Genomic DNA, 19,013 nt, shown 5'->3' with positions numbered 1-19,013 from the left:
CAGAAATGCTTGTCTCCATAAGGGCTGTTTACCCTTCTTACCCACAAAGCTTACACCTCTCCAGATCCCTGAGAATTCCTGTGAATGAGTCATTTAAATCCCATCAGTAACATCACTGGGCAACCCAATTATCTCCATTGCCTTATCTCTCACATGCTCAGAATACTGATGCTTCCTCTGTTACACATTCTGTTGTAGGTGATTTCTTTGTGCCCTCATCTAGAGCTACTGAAGAAGCTGCAAAATTGTAACCAACTACTTGAACTTGTGCAGAAAGGGCTGAGTGAATATCTGGAGACAAAGAGAGCCGCTTTTCCCAGGTAACCCCGAATTTCACTGGGCTAGATTGCACTCCCTCTTTCAGAAAATATGAAAGGAGAGGCCCAGTGCAGTTCATTCTGCCAAGAAAGCAAAACCACCTAAGCTTAGGATTTATGCATGGCCTGCAAACATAAGCAAAGCTGTGCCTTTCAATGCTGCCATCTCATGGGGAGAAAACAGGCACACACAAATGTGGTGAGTTTAGGGCAGTCTGGTAGCATTGTTGCATATCTGTGCCTCAGGATTTACGTAGAAAGGGTGGGGTAAAATGAAAATCTCCAAGTAACTTTGTCTCTTATTCCCTGAAGGAAGACTTCTATTCTTTGATACTCATGTAAACCCTCTTTGCTAGGAAATGACTGACTTCTGCAGAGGCAGGAGTCTGTCTCTACAGAAAGGGAGAGGGCTGGATGGTGGCTGCTCATCTACACAAATACAAAGAGATCAGTGAGCAGTCAGCAGCAGTGTCTTTAGCAAAGGCTTGCTCCCCATCATGCCAGCACTTAGCTCTTGCTGCTGCAGTAAACAGAGCCTCTCCTCATACTTTTCTCTGTGTTTGTAGGTTCTACTTCCTTTCAGATGATGAGCTGCTGGAAATCCTGTCCCAGACCAAAGACCCCACTGCTGTACAACCTCACCTGCACAAATGCTTTGAGAACATTGCACGGGTAGGCACAGCCAGCACACGAGTGGCTTGGCCCACCTTTGGGAAGCTGTGTCGTGGGAGTTGGAGGTGTTCTGAGGTCTGGAGGAATGTTCACATTCTGCTCTATGGAAATGTGTCTCCTGGGAACTTGTACCTTTACAAAGGCATTGGAAGGTGCTGCCTGTCCTGAAGTGGGATTCCAGCAACCTCACTTTAGACATTTCAAAACCAGGCATCTGCCCATGAACTGGGTACCCTTGGTTGTCCTTCAGACAATGGGGGGAAATAGGAATCTGCAAAGGGTGACTTAGAGAAATTCACTTACATAGCCATCCTAGGAGGGGAGGACTTTCCCTCTGGAGATGTGTGTCCATCTCACCATGAAGGCCAGGAGAAATAGCTCTGACTTAGCTTTCTGCTCACAGGCACCTTGTTAGGATTGAATCCCACTCCTGCTGACAGCCCCAGAAGGGACAAGAACTGAACAAGCCTGAGCTGAATTAAGTTTCTGCCTTCATCCCTACTTAGGAGCTGGAGTTAACCTGGCTATTTTTCCTCTTTGTTATTCCTAATAGACTTCAGACTCCATAGCTAGTCACAGCTCGAACCACCACAATACTCAGACAGTAAAACCAATCTCCTAGTCATTAGTTTGGAAAAATAGAAAGGAAATTGAACTGGAAACATGGTGCAAAGCCATTGGAATAAATAAGGGGACTTTCAGTGATATGCTGGGGCACCGGAGAAGCTGTTAAAATTTTACTCTTAAAACCAGGCACTGTGACATCAAGGGAAATTATTTGAATCTACAGAATTGAGCAGGAGTCAAGGGTCTGAATCCTAGATAGGCAATAAGAAATGTTCATCCTACCTATAATTTGATTTGCTTCACTCAAGTCACACCAGCAATGTGAATCTCTTGTTTTCATACAATTGTTTTCCATTATTTGGAGAGGTCATTTTGCACGTCTGTCTCACACTTTATTATCACTACTGGCAACCAAGTTTGGCACCAGGTTTATAATGAGCAAACACTGGTGTAGGCTGGCTGTCCCCCAGGGGCAGGAAGGCAGGGATAGAAAAGAAATCCTTCACTCATATCTCCTGTTGTGCTTCTTCCATTAGCTGAAATTCCAGGAAGACCTACAGATCACACACATGTACTCTGGTGAAGGAGAAGAGGTGAAGCTGTTTTCCGCCATCACTCCCACTGAGAATGTGGAGGACTGGCTGGTGGAAGTGGAGAAATCCATGAGGGCCAGTGTTCGGGACAACATAGAAAAATCAATTGGTGTTTATCCAGAGGTAAGGGTTTTATCACAGACTGCCAGGTCTCTGATGTGTTGGTTCCAGGCTTGCCGTGGAGGTCGCCAGAGGTGGGGCTGATGAACTTGGGATCTGATCTATTCTATTCTATTCTATTCTATTCTATTCTATTCTATTCTATTCTATTCTATTCCACTTTCAAAACACGGCCTTTAATACAGTTGTGTTCCTGTAAGTGCAGAATGAGCAGCTGGGCAAAACGCTAATGGCCCAGCAGAATGCAAACCCTGCACACTCCCTCACAGGATCCCTACAGCATGGAACAACCCTGTATGAATCCATATCTATTCATCTCTCCAGACTATTTCCTCTTTGTAAGGATCTTCTGCTTCAGCTCTCGTGTCTCACACATTGTGCTAGGGGCTGGTAAAAGTAATCAAGGCACATGAGCTGTTGGTTTCAGTCAGTGCATAGGGGATGCATCACGGCTCTGGTTTCTGTATAAAAGCTATGCTGGTGTAAAATTGAAATTTTTAATCTAGGTAATCTATTTCTAATCTATTTTTCAGAAAGGCTGAAAAATAAAGAGGCCTCAGATGTTTTTGTTACTCTTTCTTATTCAGACTGAAAATTTGAAAGTAGAAAAGTTAGAAAAGGCCAGGGGAGGGGAAACATTCTTTTGGGTTTCACAGATTCCTGCTCTTCACCTGCTAATGGCTACTTGTAACTGGTTACTGCAAGTGGCATAGTGGAGAGAAGTACCCGGTGCCTGAAGGTGATTTCTTCACAGAAAGTGGAAGAGAAAGAAAAGGAAAGCCTCTTACACAAGAATTCAGTGCTGATTTGTTAAGCATGCCTCTCAGAGCAAGAGGACATATAAATAAATAAATAAATAAATAAATAAATAAATAGTCTTAGCACCTTTTTTCCTCCTTTCTCACACCTATTCTTTTTTCTGTTTTAAGACTCCACGTACTTCATGGGTTTTGGAATGGCCTGGCCAAGTGGTCATTGCTGGCTGCCAGATTTTCTGGACAAAGGAAGTGTCTGAAGCTCTGGAGGCTGGAGATTTATCCAGCAGGCTTTACCCACAGCTGAGTGCTCAGGTATGAAAATGAATGTAAGGGTGAGATTTTGCCAGATGGAGACTTTTCAGTCATCAGACCTCAGACAAGTTATAAATACAGCCAGGACAATACTGGTGGGGAAACAGATGCACAGTTTTGCATAGCACTGTTCAAAACAAGTGATAAAACAGGTTTTCTTCTTAATTATTAGGGTATTTGTCATAATAAAATACAGGACTGATAATATGATCACCACCTGAACACTATGACAAGGTGAAAGATAACTTCTCCAGGGTTACCCAAGAAGCAAAACGCAAAGAACTGAAGTGATGGACAGTGGAGGAAACTGCATCCTTCATATCAGTTCTGTGCATCTAATCACACCTAATACCTGAGACTTATTAGCTCTGGACTTCATAGTGGCTCTAACTCGTTCTTTTCACCTGAACATGGTAATAGTGTATGTAAAACTCAGCTCTGAGCCAGCCCTGAGTAGTATTTGCTTTCTGAGCAGCCATTTGTACTTCTGAAAAGAGGCAGAAGTTGCCTGAGCATAGCATATGATCTGAGGCTCAGCATGCCCTGAGTTTGATTGCATTGTGCTGGTACAGAGTGCATTGCTTCAGGGTACTTTCCTTTTGTTCCCAGCTGGGAGATTTGGTGGCCCTGGTCCGTGGGAAGCTGTCCAAGATGCAGAGAGCAGTGCTGTCAGCTCTCATTGTCATCGAGGTGCATGCCAAGGATGTTGCAGCAAAGCTTGTTGAGGAGAATATTACGAGCATGAATGATTTTGAGTGGATCTCCCAGCTCAGGTTAGAGAGCACAGCTGTTGAACCTCACCTGGCTTCCCTGGCCAGTCTCCATTCTTCTTACCCATCAGCTGTGTCCATGGCAAATGGAAACAGGAGTATGAGACAGATCTAGCTTTAATGGCATCCTCTTTGACAATAGGAACTAACCCATACCATGATGTTTCACTGTGAAAGGCTGTGCTCCTGCCCAAGGGGTGCAATGCTTGATCCCAGGTCCTGTGAGAACTCCTGTCCACCCTGTTGTGCTACTTTATCCTTTCTGCTCTCGAGAGGGAAATCCCATGACAATCAGGTCTCCAAACCTGCAGGCTGTAATCTCGTGAGCTGCTGCTTTGTCTGCCAGGCAGTGTTTATCTTTCTGATGCCATGTTCACTCACCATTAGATACTACTGGACAAGGGGAGACCTGTACATCAGAGCAGTCAATGCTGAGTTTATCTATGGCTATGAGTATCTGGGCAACACTGGCCGTCTGGTTATCACACCTCTCACTGACAGGTAAAGACATTGTTTTCTGGGTAACAAATGCACTTTTTTTCTCTTTTCTTTTTTTTTTTTTTTTTTTGTTCTGGATGAAGAGGATTAAACCAAGGATCTGACCATTCAGGTCCCACATCTTAATGTATGTAAATAGAATCCATTTGTACAGTAAAGGACTACTTGAGACAAGTGCACAGGAGAACCCTGGCATTGGTTGCTATTGTATTCTGAGTGGGCAGTGCTCAGACTGATTGCTTTCACTCTGCTAATTCTTAATGTAGTGCTCTCATATAAAATGCCCACCTGATATCAAAGGACCTCTTCTAGAAACCAGCTAGTACTCTAGAATATGCAGCAGAAATAATAGTTTTACCCTTTTGTAACTGTCCTTTTTCTGCAGAATGAATTTGTAGCCAGTGGCAGAAGGATTTATCCATGCAGGCCCCCATGAATACTAATCAAGGCCACATAACTCTAACTCCTTTGCAGAATGCTGCATATCTAAGCAGTTTTGTAGAATAATGAATGATGGATTCCTCCTTGTCTCCAGCTGTATAGATCATATGTCTCCTTGCTGAAATCAGTAGTACAAATGCTTTTTTTCGTCATCTGGTCTCTTCTTTGTTGTAGGTGTTATCTGACACTTACAGGAGCTCTGCACCTGAAATTTGGAGGAGCACCTGCAGGACCAGCAGGAACAGGCAAAACAGAAACAACAAAAGACCTGGGCAAAGCACTGGCAATCCAAACTGTAGTGTTCAACTGCTCTGACCAACTTGACTTTATGGCAATGGGCAAGTTTTTTAAGGGACTAGCCAGGTACAGTGAAATGCTGAGTGTCATTATTGAGGGATGCTGCACACTGGGAGTTGGTGGGTATTTTTCATAGCAGCCCAAAAGAACAAGAAAAGCCCTGGCAAGGGGGTTACTGAGTTCCAGAATGAGCAAGGTTCCAGCCAGAAAGGAGGAACAGTTGATCCAATTATTAAAAAAAAAGAGATAAAAAGAGATCCTTGTTCATTTAAGGCAAAATTAAAATGCTTTGCACTAATCCACAATGCACTAATCCACCTGTGCAAGTGTTTGCAGCTTTGGCCTTTATTTTAATATCATCCATGTTGGACTGAGATTCAGCCCACAAGCTGCTTAATCTTAAGAAGAAGAGAATCTGCTGAGAGTATTCAAAATTGAGCAGCCAAGAGAGACTGCTCTAAGCCCTGAGGGATCCTCTCAGAGAGGCTTCTCTCTTCTCTACATTTCAAACAGAGCTGGTCCAATTAGTCTGTTGCACACTGGTGAATCTGAATTAGTTAGTCCAACAAAAGCTGATATTCTTTTCTCAGATGTTTTCTTTGTAAGTAATTTAACTTCTTTCCTAAGCCATGCCTTGTGGGAAGATCACCTTCCTCATATGCATGCTTCCAGCTTTATATATAGTTTTCCAAATCCTGAAAAATATACTTAAGTGTTGTCTAAACTGTATCTGCTGCACTTACAGCTCAGGTACCAACCAGGAATTCAACATGACACCTCTTTAAAGCTCAAATGTGTAATGGAGAATTTGTCCCAGGCTCTAGGATTGGATAACAAATCACATGGCCTGAAATGCACAGCTGGGGTGTCCCCTGAACCAGGACACAGTGGCTGTGTCACTGTTTGCCAGGGGACATCAGAGCCCTTTTGTGTTCACTTCCAGTCTCTGTTATGCCCACCCAGTATGTAGATATATAACTTCTAGTTCTGTCTGAACTTTTGACTGCAAGTTTGCTCCTGTGTGGTGTTCCTGACTCCCTTCATTCTCCCTTCCCTGCCCAGCTCTGGTGCCTGGGCTTGCTTTGATGAGTTCAACCGCATCGACATCGAGGTGCTGTCTGTGGTGGCCCAGCAGATTACAACCATCCAGAAAGCACAGCAGCAGAGGGTATGTAAGGAATATGTGGATGCAAAGGCAGACAAAAAAATCTCCACGTGAGGTAGTTCAGGCAAGTCCTTGTCTCTGCACACACCTTCAAGCTTCACTTCTCAGGGGCAACTCTTAGCAGACATCCTTGAGGAGTGGTTTGAACAATGTCCTAACTATGGCACATCACATCAGTCCATTACAGTCAACATCCTCAGGGGAATTTTTAACTTCACGGTAGTCTATGCTGCCAGAGTTGCCCACACTCTCACAGGCTGAAGTACCTCTCATCTTGAGCTGTAGTGCTAGCAGGCTTTGGTGTGGGAGACACTCTGATACTGATCCACTGAGCTGATCAAAATTGGAGCTGTGATAAAGGCAGTCAGTGTTCTGACATGAGTTGCTCACCACCAAATTTGTCTAAATGTGTTAACCAAGCTTTGGTGGATTCACAAAACCCAGTATGTGCAGAAAAACACATATTGGTGCACACAGAGTTGCATTGTAAAGTGAATTGTTGTGAACTGTTGGTTTTAGTGGAGATTCAGCTGTCAGCCAGTCTAGCAGCCAGCCTCTGCTTTGTTCTCTGGAGGCCCAGAAGGGTTAAGACCTGAATCTCCTTGACTTTGGCTTGGAATTAGAAACTTGCTCTCCGTAAATTCTTCTGCATTACTTTATCCCCCATCTGAAATTACTACCTGCACAGCTTTAAAAAGGATTTAGGTTTCTCTTTGCCCTCTTTGCCATGAATTAATTCAGGTCTCATCTCTAGTGCAAAATAAATGGGAAGACGTTTGTTTACAGCTGAAGGGATAGAAGTCTGTTCAAGAGTTTAAAGGAAAAAAAGAAAATTTAACCTATCAGTAAATCTTCCACAAGCCCAGTCTTTTATACAGGGAAAAATATTGCTGGTAATACTGGGTTCCTGCAGTGGGACCAGATTGAGTCACTACTGTTGTGGGCAGCTGTGTGTGTTTGTGCTTTATAATTTAACAACTAAAAGCTATTGTTCTCCTCTTGGAAGATTCTGCTACACTATTTACTTTGCAGGTCAGGCTCTGTTCTTAGAGGATGATCATATTTTTAATTTTCCAGGTGGAAACCTTCATATTTGAAGGCACAGAGATCCCACTGGTCCCATCCTGTGCAGTCTTCATCACAATGAACCCAGGGTACGCTGGGCGCACTGAGCTGCCCGATAACCTGAAGGTAAGGAGGGCAGGCTGCAAAGACAGAAAGAAAAGGGGCAATAAAGGTGCTGGTGCTACCTGGACTCACCAATGTGTCCATGACAAGAGTTAGGGTGTGATGCTTTTGGAGAGTCTCCAGGATCACTTTGAGATTTGAACCATATGTGTAAGGAAATGGCATTGTTCAGATTGCAGTCTGCAGGGATGCTGCAGTGACAGCTGCCAGGGACACTCATCTTGTGTCCTCTAAACAGTCTGGAATGGATACTCAGCCTTTTCAGTTTGCTGGGAAAAAAGCAAGAAACTACAGTGTTTTGAACATTGTGTTGGATCTGTATGTTCCAGGCTCTCTTTCGTCCTGTGGCTATGATGGTCCCAGATTACTCCATGATTGCTGAGATCTCACTCTATTCCTTTGGGTTTAATGAAGCCAAAGTCCTTGCAAAGAAGATCACCACAACATTCAAACTATTGTCAGAACAGCTCAGCTCCCAGGTAATTGCCTTAATGTCCAAGGCTGTTTTATAAATGTGAGACTTTCTCTGCCTAGGCATGAAGTATCCAGATGATTTTCTTGGTGCCTTGTTATAGCATATCTCAGAAAGGTCACTACACCCATTCTTCATCTTCCTTCCTTCCTTCCTTCCTTCCTTCCTTCCTTCCTTCCTTCCTTCCTTCCTTCCTTCCTTCCTTCCTTCCTTCCTTCCTTCCTTCCTTCCTTCCTTCTTTCTTTCTTTCTTTCTTTCTTTCTTTCTTTCTTTCTTTCTTTCTTTCTTTCTTTCTTTCTTTCTTTCTTTCTTTCTTTCTTTCTTTCTTTCTTTCTTTCTTTCTTTCTTTCTTTCTTTCTTTCTTTCTTTCTTTCTTTCTTTCTTTCTTTCTTTCTTTCTTTCTTTCTTTCTTTCTTTCTTTCTTTCTTTCTTTCTTTCTTTCTTTCTTTCTTTCTTTCTTTCTTTCTTTCTTTCTTTCTTTCTTTCTTTCTTTCTTTCTTTCTTTCTTTCCTTCCTTCCTTCCTTCCTGCCTGCCTGCCTGCCTGCCTGCCTGCCTGCCTGCCTGCCTGCCTCCTTCCCTCCCTCCCTCTCATTCCTCTTATTTCTGCTCCTGTGGCTGGACTTGGATTCACCTTAAATCCTATTTAGGATTACTGTGGCAGGACAGTTGAGCTAAACAGCCCTGCCTGCTTTTCCTTCCATCTAGGATTTTTCATTCTGTGTGCATGCCTAAGTTTACTTTTTAAGATGGTGCTCCTCTATCTGATGATATTGTTTCCTCTGTGCCTTTTTCAGGACCACTATGACTTTGGGATGAGAGCTGTGAAGACTGTCATCTCAACAGCTGGCAATCTCAAAAGAGAGAATCCTGATATGGATGAGGTAAACGTGCTTGTATTTCACAGTGCCATAGACTTATGGGGCCTTTTCTGCAGCCTCATAGGAAGAGGAAAGATCTCTGAAGTCCTGAATTCTCAAATCCTTGCAGGAGCTGATCTGCCTGCGAGCTATTAGGGATGCCAACGTACCCAAATTCCTGCAGGATGACCTCAAGCTCTTCAATGGTATTGTCTCAGATTTGTTTCCTAATATCAAAGAAACACCTGTTGATTATGGCATCCTGGAAGAAGCCATCCGCAAATCCTGCATCCAGGCAAATCTGAAGGATGTTGATGGTGAGGGGAAAGGCTCTCCACAAGCTCCCTCTGGACCTGGGCTTTTAGTCCAGCATGCTGCCCTAGGAAAGAGATGTGTGCCCAGGCCCACTCTGCATCATCTTCCTGTACAGGTTTTGTGACTAAATGCATCCAGCTGTACGAGACCACCGTAGTTCGTCACGGCCTGATGCTGGTGGGACCAACAGGTTCTGGGAAAACAAAGGTATGGGTGAGACACTGTGCTGGCCCCAGCAAACCATCACCTACCTATTGATGCACTGGGTTAAGTTTCACAGAAGACCCATACTGGCATTTAAAGCTTTTCTCAGATAGAAGTCAGGGCACAAGGATGCTGCCTGTTAATAATAATTTTTGGCCATGGGGAGGTATATTACTATTACTCACAGCTTTGAGCTGTGAGATTAGACTGAGGCTCATTAGTTCTGCTGCACATTTCTAAGGCTGAGACATACCTTGACCTCTCTAGGTGCTTCAGGCCTCTTGCACAGAAGATCTAACTTCCTCCTCCACTGCATATAGAGTGTTTAATTTCTGTGCTTTTATTTCAGCCAGGCATCTCTGTACTATGATATTACCCTTCCCTATGTGTCTTTTCTCACTGCATTTGAATGCAGTTGCTGTGAAAGCAAGTGGCTTTGTTGTTCTGGAGCCATGGCAGTTAAGTCTCTGGCTGTCCTGCTTCTGCAGAGTTATGAAGTCCTGGCAGCTGCAATGACATCACTGAAAGGTCAGCCTGCAGCCAGTGGTGGGAATTACGAAGCAGTCCGCTACTTTGTAGTGAATCCCAAATCCATCACAATGGGCCAGCTTTATGGAGAGTTCAACTTGCTAACGCATGAATGGTAAAGTACAAAACCTTCTTTCCTTTCTTCCAGACAGAAAACACTTTTCTGGTCTTGAGCGTCTTCTCTCCAAGGCTGAGAACTGTTTGGGGTAGTGGCATAAAACCAGAAGCGATCAAGTCCTTATCCCCACCAAGCTACAATAGCCAGTCACGGCGATTTAAGCTGACATCCCTCATTGTGCACTTGGCCTGACTGCCAGCACATGCCCAGACAGTTCCTGCAGCTCAGCTCGCAGCATTAACTGCAGAACAATAATTCAATAGCTTTGGAGCACATGCCCCTGCTCCTAAGATACAGCAGCTTAAAAACACTTGCTTTGCTTCTGAAGAAAAGTGACCTCTGTACTGCGCACTTGAATTGTTCTGTATAAATACTCTGGTATCCTTGAGTGATGAGGAATGACTTTGAGGCATAAAGAGAAATTTCATTCCTGTTGCCAGGTCTCCTGCTTGCTTACATGGTTTGGAAACAAGAACCAATAGCCCACTTGCCCTCTTTATAGCCAGGTCCTACTGCTTGTGTTTCCGTATGTGACCTGAGGTTGACTTTGCAGCTCACTTTATCCATAAGCTAGGATGTGAGAAGCAGTGTAAATCTCCCTTTGGCCCTGTCAGCCAGCACTTGTCTCATGGCAAAACTAAAGACTGTGTTCTGTAAAATGAGGGAAATTAAACATATATAAAACTAACTACCTCTAGGAAAAGTGCAAGCCATTAAACATTACTGATTCTGTGACCAGAGCTTCCCAGCTTAGGATGTGGTACATATTTACTGAAGGACATTTTATAGGAGCTCCAATTAAGCTCAACAGTTTATTTATGATGTGACTACATGGGCATGTCAATGTGACAAAAAAGAAAAATACAGCAATTGTGTAAAATATATTTACAGACAAATCCATCTGCTTTAATCAGCTGAGCTTTAGAACAGACTGTTTTCCCTTGATCTCAATAACAATACCCTGGAATTCACTAGTACTATAAAAATAACAAATAATTATTTAATAGCAAGAGTCGAGTCCAGGGTCTGAATGGAAACTGTGCTCAAGGTTTCCATGTACATATTAAATTCTTGCTGTCAACAGCCAGCATTCCTTGTGTCTGCTCTCCTGGTCACCAGCTCCAGCACCACCCAGGTTCACAGGCAGCTGAGGATGGGGAACTTCAGTTATAAAGAGGGTAGGGTCATGCTCTTTAGCCTGGGTTTATCCTTTTAACCTTGAGAAAAAGAGAAAAGAGGCACCTCCAGAGAGCAGATGATCTGCCTGTGACCTGAACTGGATCCTAGCAAGGCCTCTTTACTCTTCACTGAGGACAGAGATGTTAAAGGGAAGCTTGACATCTTATAGTTACATGACATAAATTCCAGATCCTGATGCACAAAGAAGTTGTTTTGTGGTGTCACTCAGGCTGAGATGTGTCTCAGTAAAAAAAAGAATGAGGTGGACCTTTCTGCAGCTCATGGATAAGAGAGACACATGAAGCAGGATAAGATTGCCTTTTGTGGAGAGAACTTAGCCATTTATTTCAGCAAAACCAGAAGGGGCCAAGCCCTGCTTTCCTCCTGCCTTTCAGGACAGACGGGATCTTTTCCACACTCATGCGTCGGGGAACCGTGGCCGCTGACACCAGCAAGAAGTGGTACATGTTTGATGGGCCAGTGGATGCTTTGTGGATTGAGAACATGAACACAGTACTTGATGACAATAAGAAGCTGTGCCTCAGCTCAGGGGAAATCATCAAGATGACAGAGGTAACTTATCCCTCCCACTTTTGCTGCATGTAGTCTGTACTCTTTCCACCCTGCACTGAAACACTTATCAAAACTGAGCAGGTCCTTATCCTTTCTTTTCTAATTTCTAGGGCATGACCATGATGTTTGAAGTCCAGGATTTGGCTGTTGCTTCCCCTGCCACAGTCTCCCGCTGTGGTATGGTTTACCTGGAACCCAGCATTTTGGGGCTGGACCCTTTCATTGAATGCTGGCTGAAAAATGTGCCAGAAATCATGCAACGCTTCGCACCCCAGCTGGCATCTCTCTTCAGGAGATTCCTCCAGGTGAGCTTCTGTTCTGTTCCAGCCTTTCTATGTCATCTTGATCATCAACCAGCCCAGACACGTCAAGGCCTGGATTTAAATGACATTGTGGGAACATTTCCTATCATAATATCTATCGTGGAAACTTTCCTGTGAATTTTGTGGCTTTAATACCGGTTATTCACTGATCTCTGTAGATGTGACTAAGTCTTATTGGTCATTATAGTTGCTTTTATTTTATTTTAAAATTATCTTCTGGACAAAACCATCCCTAGTGCAGTTCCATAGCTTAGAGTGAGTCCCTCAAGGGAGAAGGTTGTTCAAACAAGTCTTGTTATTTTTACTCTGTTGATAAGCCATTATTTTAATGAAGAACCTGGAGCTACAAAGGAAGGCTCTAAAGGGAGCAAACCATTTAACAGCAGTGATAGCACAAGATGCACATAACTGTTGCACAGAAGCAAAAGGGAGGCCCAGAGGTTTCTTGGTGTTGAGACTAAACCAAAGGGCTTGTCTATATTTTCTCCAGTAAAAATGGTGGTACTTGGGATGCAGTTGGAAATGGCAGCATTCTCAGTCACAGTCTCCCTGCTAAACATAACATGATGGAGGTGAACAAGAAGGTAAAACCAAAGTCAGCTGTGCTGGATGGTGACACTGAGCTGTCCCTGCCTGTCTTTCCAGGAGGCCATCGACTTTTTACGAAGCTCTGTGAAGGAGATAATTACTTCTACAGATGGTAACCTCACAATGAGTCTCCTCGTGCTCTTGGAATGTTTGTATCAGCCTTTCATTCCCATTAAGGTAGATTTTGCTACCTCTATCACTGTTCCTTGTATCTGTAACTCTTAAGGACACCAAGTCCTGGAAAGGGTTAATCACCAGAGAACAAGATGTTGGTGCAGAAAGGTCATGCTGTAGCTCATCTATGTGGCAGAAGGTATTACAGCATCCAGCAAATCACAGGTAAACCTAGAAGGATTATGCTCTGCCCACTGAAGGAACACAAGATAAGCTCTGTGCCTACCAGGCTGGAGGGTAGAGGTTCACTTTTATTTATAGCAGAGGGAATTGGAGAGTGAGGGGAAAGCAGAGATCAGAGCTGAGCAGTGATGCACTTCAGATTGCAGGTCCTTTGAGAGTTAGTATTGAAGAAGGCTGGACAATTTTCAAATTAAAAACCTAAGACTAAATTCTTCTCCCATCTCTTGTTGAGTGACATTAGTTCAGCAAAGGGAGTCTCTCAAGTACACCAATGAAACAACAAATTTTAATCCACATAATATATTAACAAGGCCTCTGAAAAACTGGCTAGAAAAAACTACATAGAAGCTGAATAGAATTATGAACAAATTAAGAAGAGTCTGGGGTTTGTGTGCCGTAATTATACCTGAGAATTTTTCTTCCGCTTGTCTCTGGTTCTTAGGGACTGAAGACAATTCCCCGGGAGAAGATTGCTCGTATGGGAGAGCTGATTGAGCCTTGGTTTATATTTGCCTTGATCTGGAGTGTGGGTGCTACTGGAGATTCCCTAGGTCGTGAGGCCTTCAGCTCATGGCTCAGGAAGAAGATGGCAAAGGAAAGGGTGAGTAAAGGAAAAGCAGATCTTCTCTCATTGTAGAGAAATTAGTAGTGAGGAATGGGGATCAGAGCTGAATGCCTGGAGGCTTTGGATGGGCTTCCTGTGGGCATCTGGTATGCCACTGTCTCACTGGAACCCCTGGAGCTGGAAGTTCTGGGAGAGCCCTGAGCCCCCTGGCCTGGGTGGCGTCCCGTTAGTAAAGTGTTCCTTGAAGTAGTGCAAATCCTCCTGTGAATTCAGCTGAGTGGCAGCCAGGTTCATCACAGCTTTATTCTCACAGATCCGCTTACTCTTCCCAGAAGAAGGACTGGTTTATGACTATAAACTGGATGATGCTGGGCTTAGCAGTACTGAAGAAGATGATGAGGACGTCCGTAAAGAGGTAAAATATTTAACTTTTAATTCCAAGCTGAGTAATTTAGGAGGAGGCACCAGGAAGCGACACAGTCCTACAGGATTTGGTAGGATTTTCTCATTAAGGGCAAAGAAGAAAGGCCTATAGGAAGCAAACAGGAATGTTTAAATCAAAATTAAGCTTTTCATTGAATCAAGAAGGCAATTTCTTGCCTTCAGAGCTGTGAACCAGATCTTTCAAAGCTGAGCTGAGAGTCGGTCAGTTGAGACCTGTGTGTCTCTGTCAGTGTTCAGAAAAGTGAGGGATGGTACAAGTGTGGCTGCTGGAGGACAGGGAGGAGCTCATATGGATAGAGCTGTCTGTGTTAGAAAGCAGTGAATAACAGCAGAAGAGCTATGTGCAGCAGAGTCTGGAATAGCAGCAAGACAGATAAATATTCCATCTTTTTCACAAGAGACAGCAGTGTAGGGCATGTCAAGGTCATCTTGACTGACAGTCACCAGACTCTGGGCTAAAAGGAATTCAAGAAGGAGGGAAAATGCTTCCCCTTCCTGAAATGAAACAAAGAACCCTACATGACTGTCAGGTGCTTAATAGAAGGTGCCAGTGTGGTCTCTGTGGGAAGGCCACATGGGGTGGTCAGGAATGCAGATTTTCTCCTGTATTCTCCAGCACTGCCCTGGCAGAAGCTCTGTCTCATTTGTATAGTGGCCTCTGGGAGGCTCATCTGCAGCTTCAATCTAGCACAAGAGATCCATATCTTGTACAAGTAGAAAACCTCATGTGCCTCTGAGTGTGATATGGGTGATGGCACGGAAAGGGAAGACAGGAGCCCAGATAAGCCCCCTTTGGCCCTCTGCCGTGGGCAGAATCCCTATTCTTGCAGATATCACAAGTGCTCCATCCTACTTTGATCCCAATTCTCAGAAGGGAGGGCAGGTGTGTTGCTGCTGGGGCAATGACCTCTAAGTCTTGGGCTCTGTCCCTCCCAAAAGTAACGAGTCAAACACTCCCAGTGTTTCCATACAGAAAGGTAAGGGTGGCAAGGCTCAACAAAGGGGCTGGAAACCTGAATTTCTCATCTGAATCTGAGCTATTACACAAGGAGCAGTGACAGGGAAAATAGCAGAAATAGTTTTCCTTTTCTTAGAAGGGATAGATTCCCCCTCTAAGCAGATTCCAATCTTTCAGGTGCACTGGGAGGTGTGGCTGGATGCTACAGCAAAGTTCACCATGGTTCCAGACACCAATTTCTGTGACATTATTGTGCCCACGATGAACACAGTCCGAATGGCCTATCTGCTGGAGCTGCTGCTCACCAACCATAAGCCAGTACGTGCCCAGCCTTGTTTTTGAATTTTTGATTCAACCTCTTCTTCTCCCAGTGCAGTCAGAACTTAACAGCTGCCTAATACTTTGAGATTATTTCCCACTTCCATGGATTTGCATTTCTCTGCACCAAATCTGTGCTTAAGCACTAAGAGTTTTCCATTCAGTCTCCAGGTACCATGTCAGCACCCCAAAGGGATATCAACACACAGCTGTTCAACCAAAATGCAGCAATTGCTAGATAGCCCATTACTATCCCTTTTTACCTGTTTCCTACAGCTCCATTTCATACTTCTATGGTTGGATTCCATCCACACCAAGAGATTTTGGTGTTGGGCAACTGACCTTATTGAAGAAGCAAGTTCAAGAGTCCTCTCCCAACCTTCAAATACCTAAAAGAGCAGTAACCTCTTTTCTGGCTGCATTTCCTCCAGCCAGTGTCAGAGTTCTGAGAAACACAGGCTGCTTGCCAATGATTATGCTGCATTGCTGATTGTGCTTCTAGGTTCTTTGCATTGGTCCCACTGGCACAGGGAAGACTCTCACAATTGCTGACAAGCTCTTGAAGAACTTGCCTAACAAATACATCGCCCACTTCCTGATGTTTTCAGCCCGCACCTCTTCTAACCAAACCCAGGATCTCATCGACAGCAAACTGGATAAGAGGCAAGATTCCTTTCTGTGTGTGCAAAGGCAGTATCCCTAAGCTCAGTGTTTCTATCAACTTGGCTCTTTAGTTTCACCCCAAGACCTGAAGGGGCCCTGAGCATGTATAGCTGTGGATAACATTTAGGACACACAGCACATCTGAGCTGGGTTTGTGAGAGCCAGTAATAGCTTGTTATAATGGCAATAAAGTGAGAAGGATTAGTGAGGGTCGGTAAAAGTTGCTCCAATTCTAGTTATTCCAGAAATACTACATTTCACAGCACAGGTGTTTGCAAACCCTGGTGTGGGATCTTTACAGAAAGTGATGAAGGGAGAAAATGTGGCTGCCCACCCGCAATCCTACTCCCCACAGTAAACAGCTTCCATTTCACCTCCCTGGTCAGCCACTGGTTTGAAGTTTCCAACAGATTCATGGGCTCAAGCTTTGCTTTTATTTGCACCCATTTACTCCTTGGCATTGAGCATAAGTAGACAAAATTTCACTTGGAGAGAAGCCAGTGCCTCGAACATTGCTCCAGATCTTTTCGGTGCAAAGGCCCTTACAAAGGAGTGTATCAAGTGTAAAAAATAGCTGAAACTGTTGACTCAGAAAGCATCCAGAGAAAAAAACCATGCATTTGAATCAAGTTAGAAGTACCTTTCCTGTGTCCTGACACGGGTTCTGTCCTTGCAGGCGGAAGGGAGTGTTTGGGCCTCCAGTTGGTCGATATTTCATATTTTTTATCGATGACTTGAACATGCCCATGCTGGAGCAGTTTGGAGCTCAGCCTCCCATTGAGCTGCTGCGGCAGTGGATGGACCACCACGGCTGGTACGACCGCAAACAGATCGGTATGACCCAGATCCCTGGCCAGAGCTCTTGGCCTGTTGGATATGTGTACCTGCCCTGGAGATCTGTGGTGAGGGATTTTAGCTACAATAAAATCATTCCTGATTTTGCACTCTCAAAGGTACTTTTAAGAAGCTGGTAGATATTAATTTTGTCTGTGCCATGGGACCTCCTGGAGGGGGAAGGAATCCTGTCACTCCACGCCTCACTCGCCATTTCAACTACCTCTCCTTCACTGAGATGGATGAAAACAGCAAGAGGAAGATCTTCTCCACCATCCTTGGCAGCTGGATGGGTAAGTCCTACAGAAAACTGCCACCTTCTCCTCATGTTGAAAGTCACCTTGATGACAATGGAGTTTGAAAGGGGAGCAATTAATATCAGTGATCTGATCAAAGTGTTGAAAGCTGGAACTTGCAGTAGTCACTCAAAGATGCTTTAGGGAAAGTGTTTTATGAGGCTTAGCAAACAGAGAGTTCATACCCTATTTAGTCTCAAGGCCAAACTCTGGTGGTGCAGATCAGCAAACTTCAGCTTTGCCTTTCACAGTTTCAATATGTTATCATATAGCCTGGGCCATTCAAAGAGGATTTTGTTTGTGATGGGTGATGCAGATATTCTTAACCTCAGCGGGTAAAGCTGGAACTAATTTTTTTGTCTTTTTTTAGATGGACTCCTAGGAGAAAAAAGTTACAGAAATCCAGTGCGTAAGTAAGAGCAGAAAGAGGAGAGGGACTGTGAACAGAACGAGCTGGTGAGCACAGCATGGCACAGCTTACCTGTGCATTCAGCAGACAGACACTTGTCCAGACAACAGCCTTCTGTGGAAGCAGAGCCTTCTGTTACTCTCCATCTGCTGCAGCCTGTGGACAGCTGAGCAGGGTGGATCTGAGCATGGTGCTACAGCCACCATGAAAAAAGGGTTCATTTGGAGTGAAATGAGTCCTCTTATACTTGACAGGGTGGGAATTGAGGATCATCTTTGCAAATATGCCTTCATCTGCAAATCTGCCAGTAGAAAGGAGTGAGAATAGTCAGCTATGGGAGAAGCAAAGCAGAGCTTTCTGAGTGCTTGCAATATTCAGAAGCACCAGTACCTGACTGTGATCTCAGGGGCACACTGAAACATCTAGCTGTGATTTAGAAAGAAATTAAAGGATTTTTGAAAACATGCAAAAAAGTGCAAAATGCTGGGGTGTCACAGGGCTCTACTTCTCCAGGAGTGTTTGTAATAAACTTCATTGGGAGAAAAAAATAATTATGATCTAAAACTGGCAGCTGTGTTTAAATCTTGCCAGACTATTGCATAAGAAATTATTCCTCAGTGGCTTTGCATTTGCTGAGCATAATGAATTGCATGGGGTTTAGCTAAGAGGGCACTCACACCTTCTAGCTTAAAAGTAGCTGAGATTTCACTGCGGGAGTGCAAGGAAGGAGAAGGAAAACCTGTCTGGAATATTTCAGGTAGGCATCAATTACCTGTCTGGCAGTGCCTCCTCTGTTCCTGGGGGGCATGAAGTCTTCACACCACAGAATGGCTGTAAAGCATTCTTCCACCCCCAAATCTGTTTCACATTAGTTGATAAACCCATTAGCAGCTGTGCACAGCAGTGAGCAGGTGCTTGGACAGGTCCCTCACTGTCTCTCAAAAAAAAAGCAGAAAAAAGTGTGTTCCTGCCCAAGTGCTAGCCAGCACCTCTGCCACTCAGTGCCACCTTCCTGCACTGCAAAGACCTTCTCAGCCCAGAGTTACCATCTTGACATCCTCTCTGACTACTTCTATCTCTGCAGCGGGAGCAGATGCCGTGAAGGACTTGAACGAGCCCTTAGTGGATGCCACGATCTCCGTGTATATGACCATCACATCCCAGCTGCTGCCCACACCAGCAAAGTCACATTACACCTTCAACCTGAGAGACCTCTCAAAGGTGTTCCAGGGCATGCTCATGGCTGAGCCTGGCAAGGTCGAGGTGAGTCCTCCCATCAGCACAGCCCTGCCACCCAGGGCAAGACCAAAAAT

At 44.3% G+C, this 19,013-nt stretch overlaps 1 protein-coding gene across 1 annotated transcript in view; it reads left to right on the top strand.

Annotated features, from left to right (window-relative positions):
* DNAH1 (dynein axonemal heavy chain 1) overlaps positions 1-19,013 on the top strand; it is a 67,491-nt gene that overhangs the window by 24,020 nt on the left and 24,458 nt on the right. The window contains exons 22-46 of the mRNA XM_066558378.1: positions 199-320; positions 884-989; positions 2,093-2,272; positions 3,199-3,339; positions 3,949-4,112; positions 4,497-4,610; positions 5,223-5,411; positions 6,408-6,513; positions 7,588-7,701; positions 8,028-8,177; positions 8,966-9,052; positions 9,159-9,345; positions 9,459-9,550; positions 10,036-10,190; positions 11,768-11,945; positions 12,056-12,250; positions 12,914-13,033; positions 13,656-13,814; positions 14,092-14,193; positions 15,358-15,498; positions 16,001-16,161; positions 16,838-16,995; positions 17,115-17,288; positions 17,662-17,700; positions 18,785-18,963. Coding sequence (XP_066414475.1) covers positions 199-320; positions 884-989; positions 2,093-2,272; positions 3,199-3,339; positions 3,949-4,112; positions 4,497-4,610; positions 5,223-5,411; positions 6,408-6,513; positions 7,588-7,701; positions 8,028-8,177; positions 8,966-9,052; positions 9,159-9,345; positions 9,459-9,550; positions 10,036-10,190; positions 11,768-11,945; positions 12,056-12,250; positions 12,914-13,033; positions 13,656-13,814; positions 14,092-14,193; positions 15,358-15,498; positions 16,001-16,161; positions 16,838-16,995; positions 17,115-17,288; positions 17,662-17,700; positions 18,785-18,963 — 3,513 coding nt within the window. The remainder of the gene's footprint in view (positions 1-198; positions 321-883; positions 990-2,092; positions 2,273-3,198; positions 3,340-3,948; positions 4,113-4,496; positions 4,611-5,222; positions 5,412-6,407; positions 6,514-7,587; positions 7,702-8,027; positions 8,178-8,965; positions 9,053-9,158; positions 9,346-9,458; positions 9,551-10,035; positions 10,191-11,767; positions 11,946-12,055; positions 12,251-12,913; positions 13,034-13,655; positions 13,815-14,091; positions 14,194-15,357; positions 15,499-16,000; positions 16,162-16,837; positions 16,996-17,114; positions 17,289-17,661; positions 17,701-18,784; positions 18,964-19,013) is intronic.

Source organism: Molothrus aeneus, chromosome 12 (genome assembly GCF_037042795.1).
Source record: "Molothrus aeneus isolate 106 chromosome 12, BPBGC_Maene_1.0, whole genome shotgun sequence".
NCBI classification, from domain to species: Eukaryota; Metazoa; Chordata; class Aves; order Passeriformes; family Icteridae; genus Molothrus; species Molothrus aeneus.
Note: the sequence above shows the minus strand (reverse complement) of the source record. Positions and strands in the feature narration are given on the sequence as shown.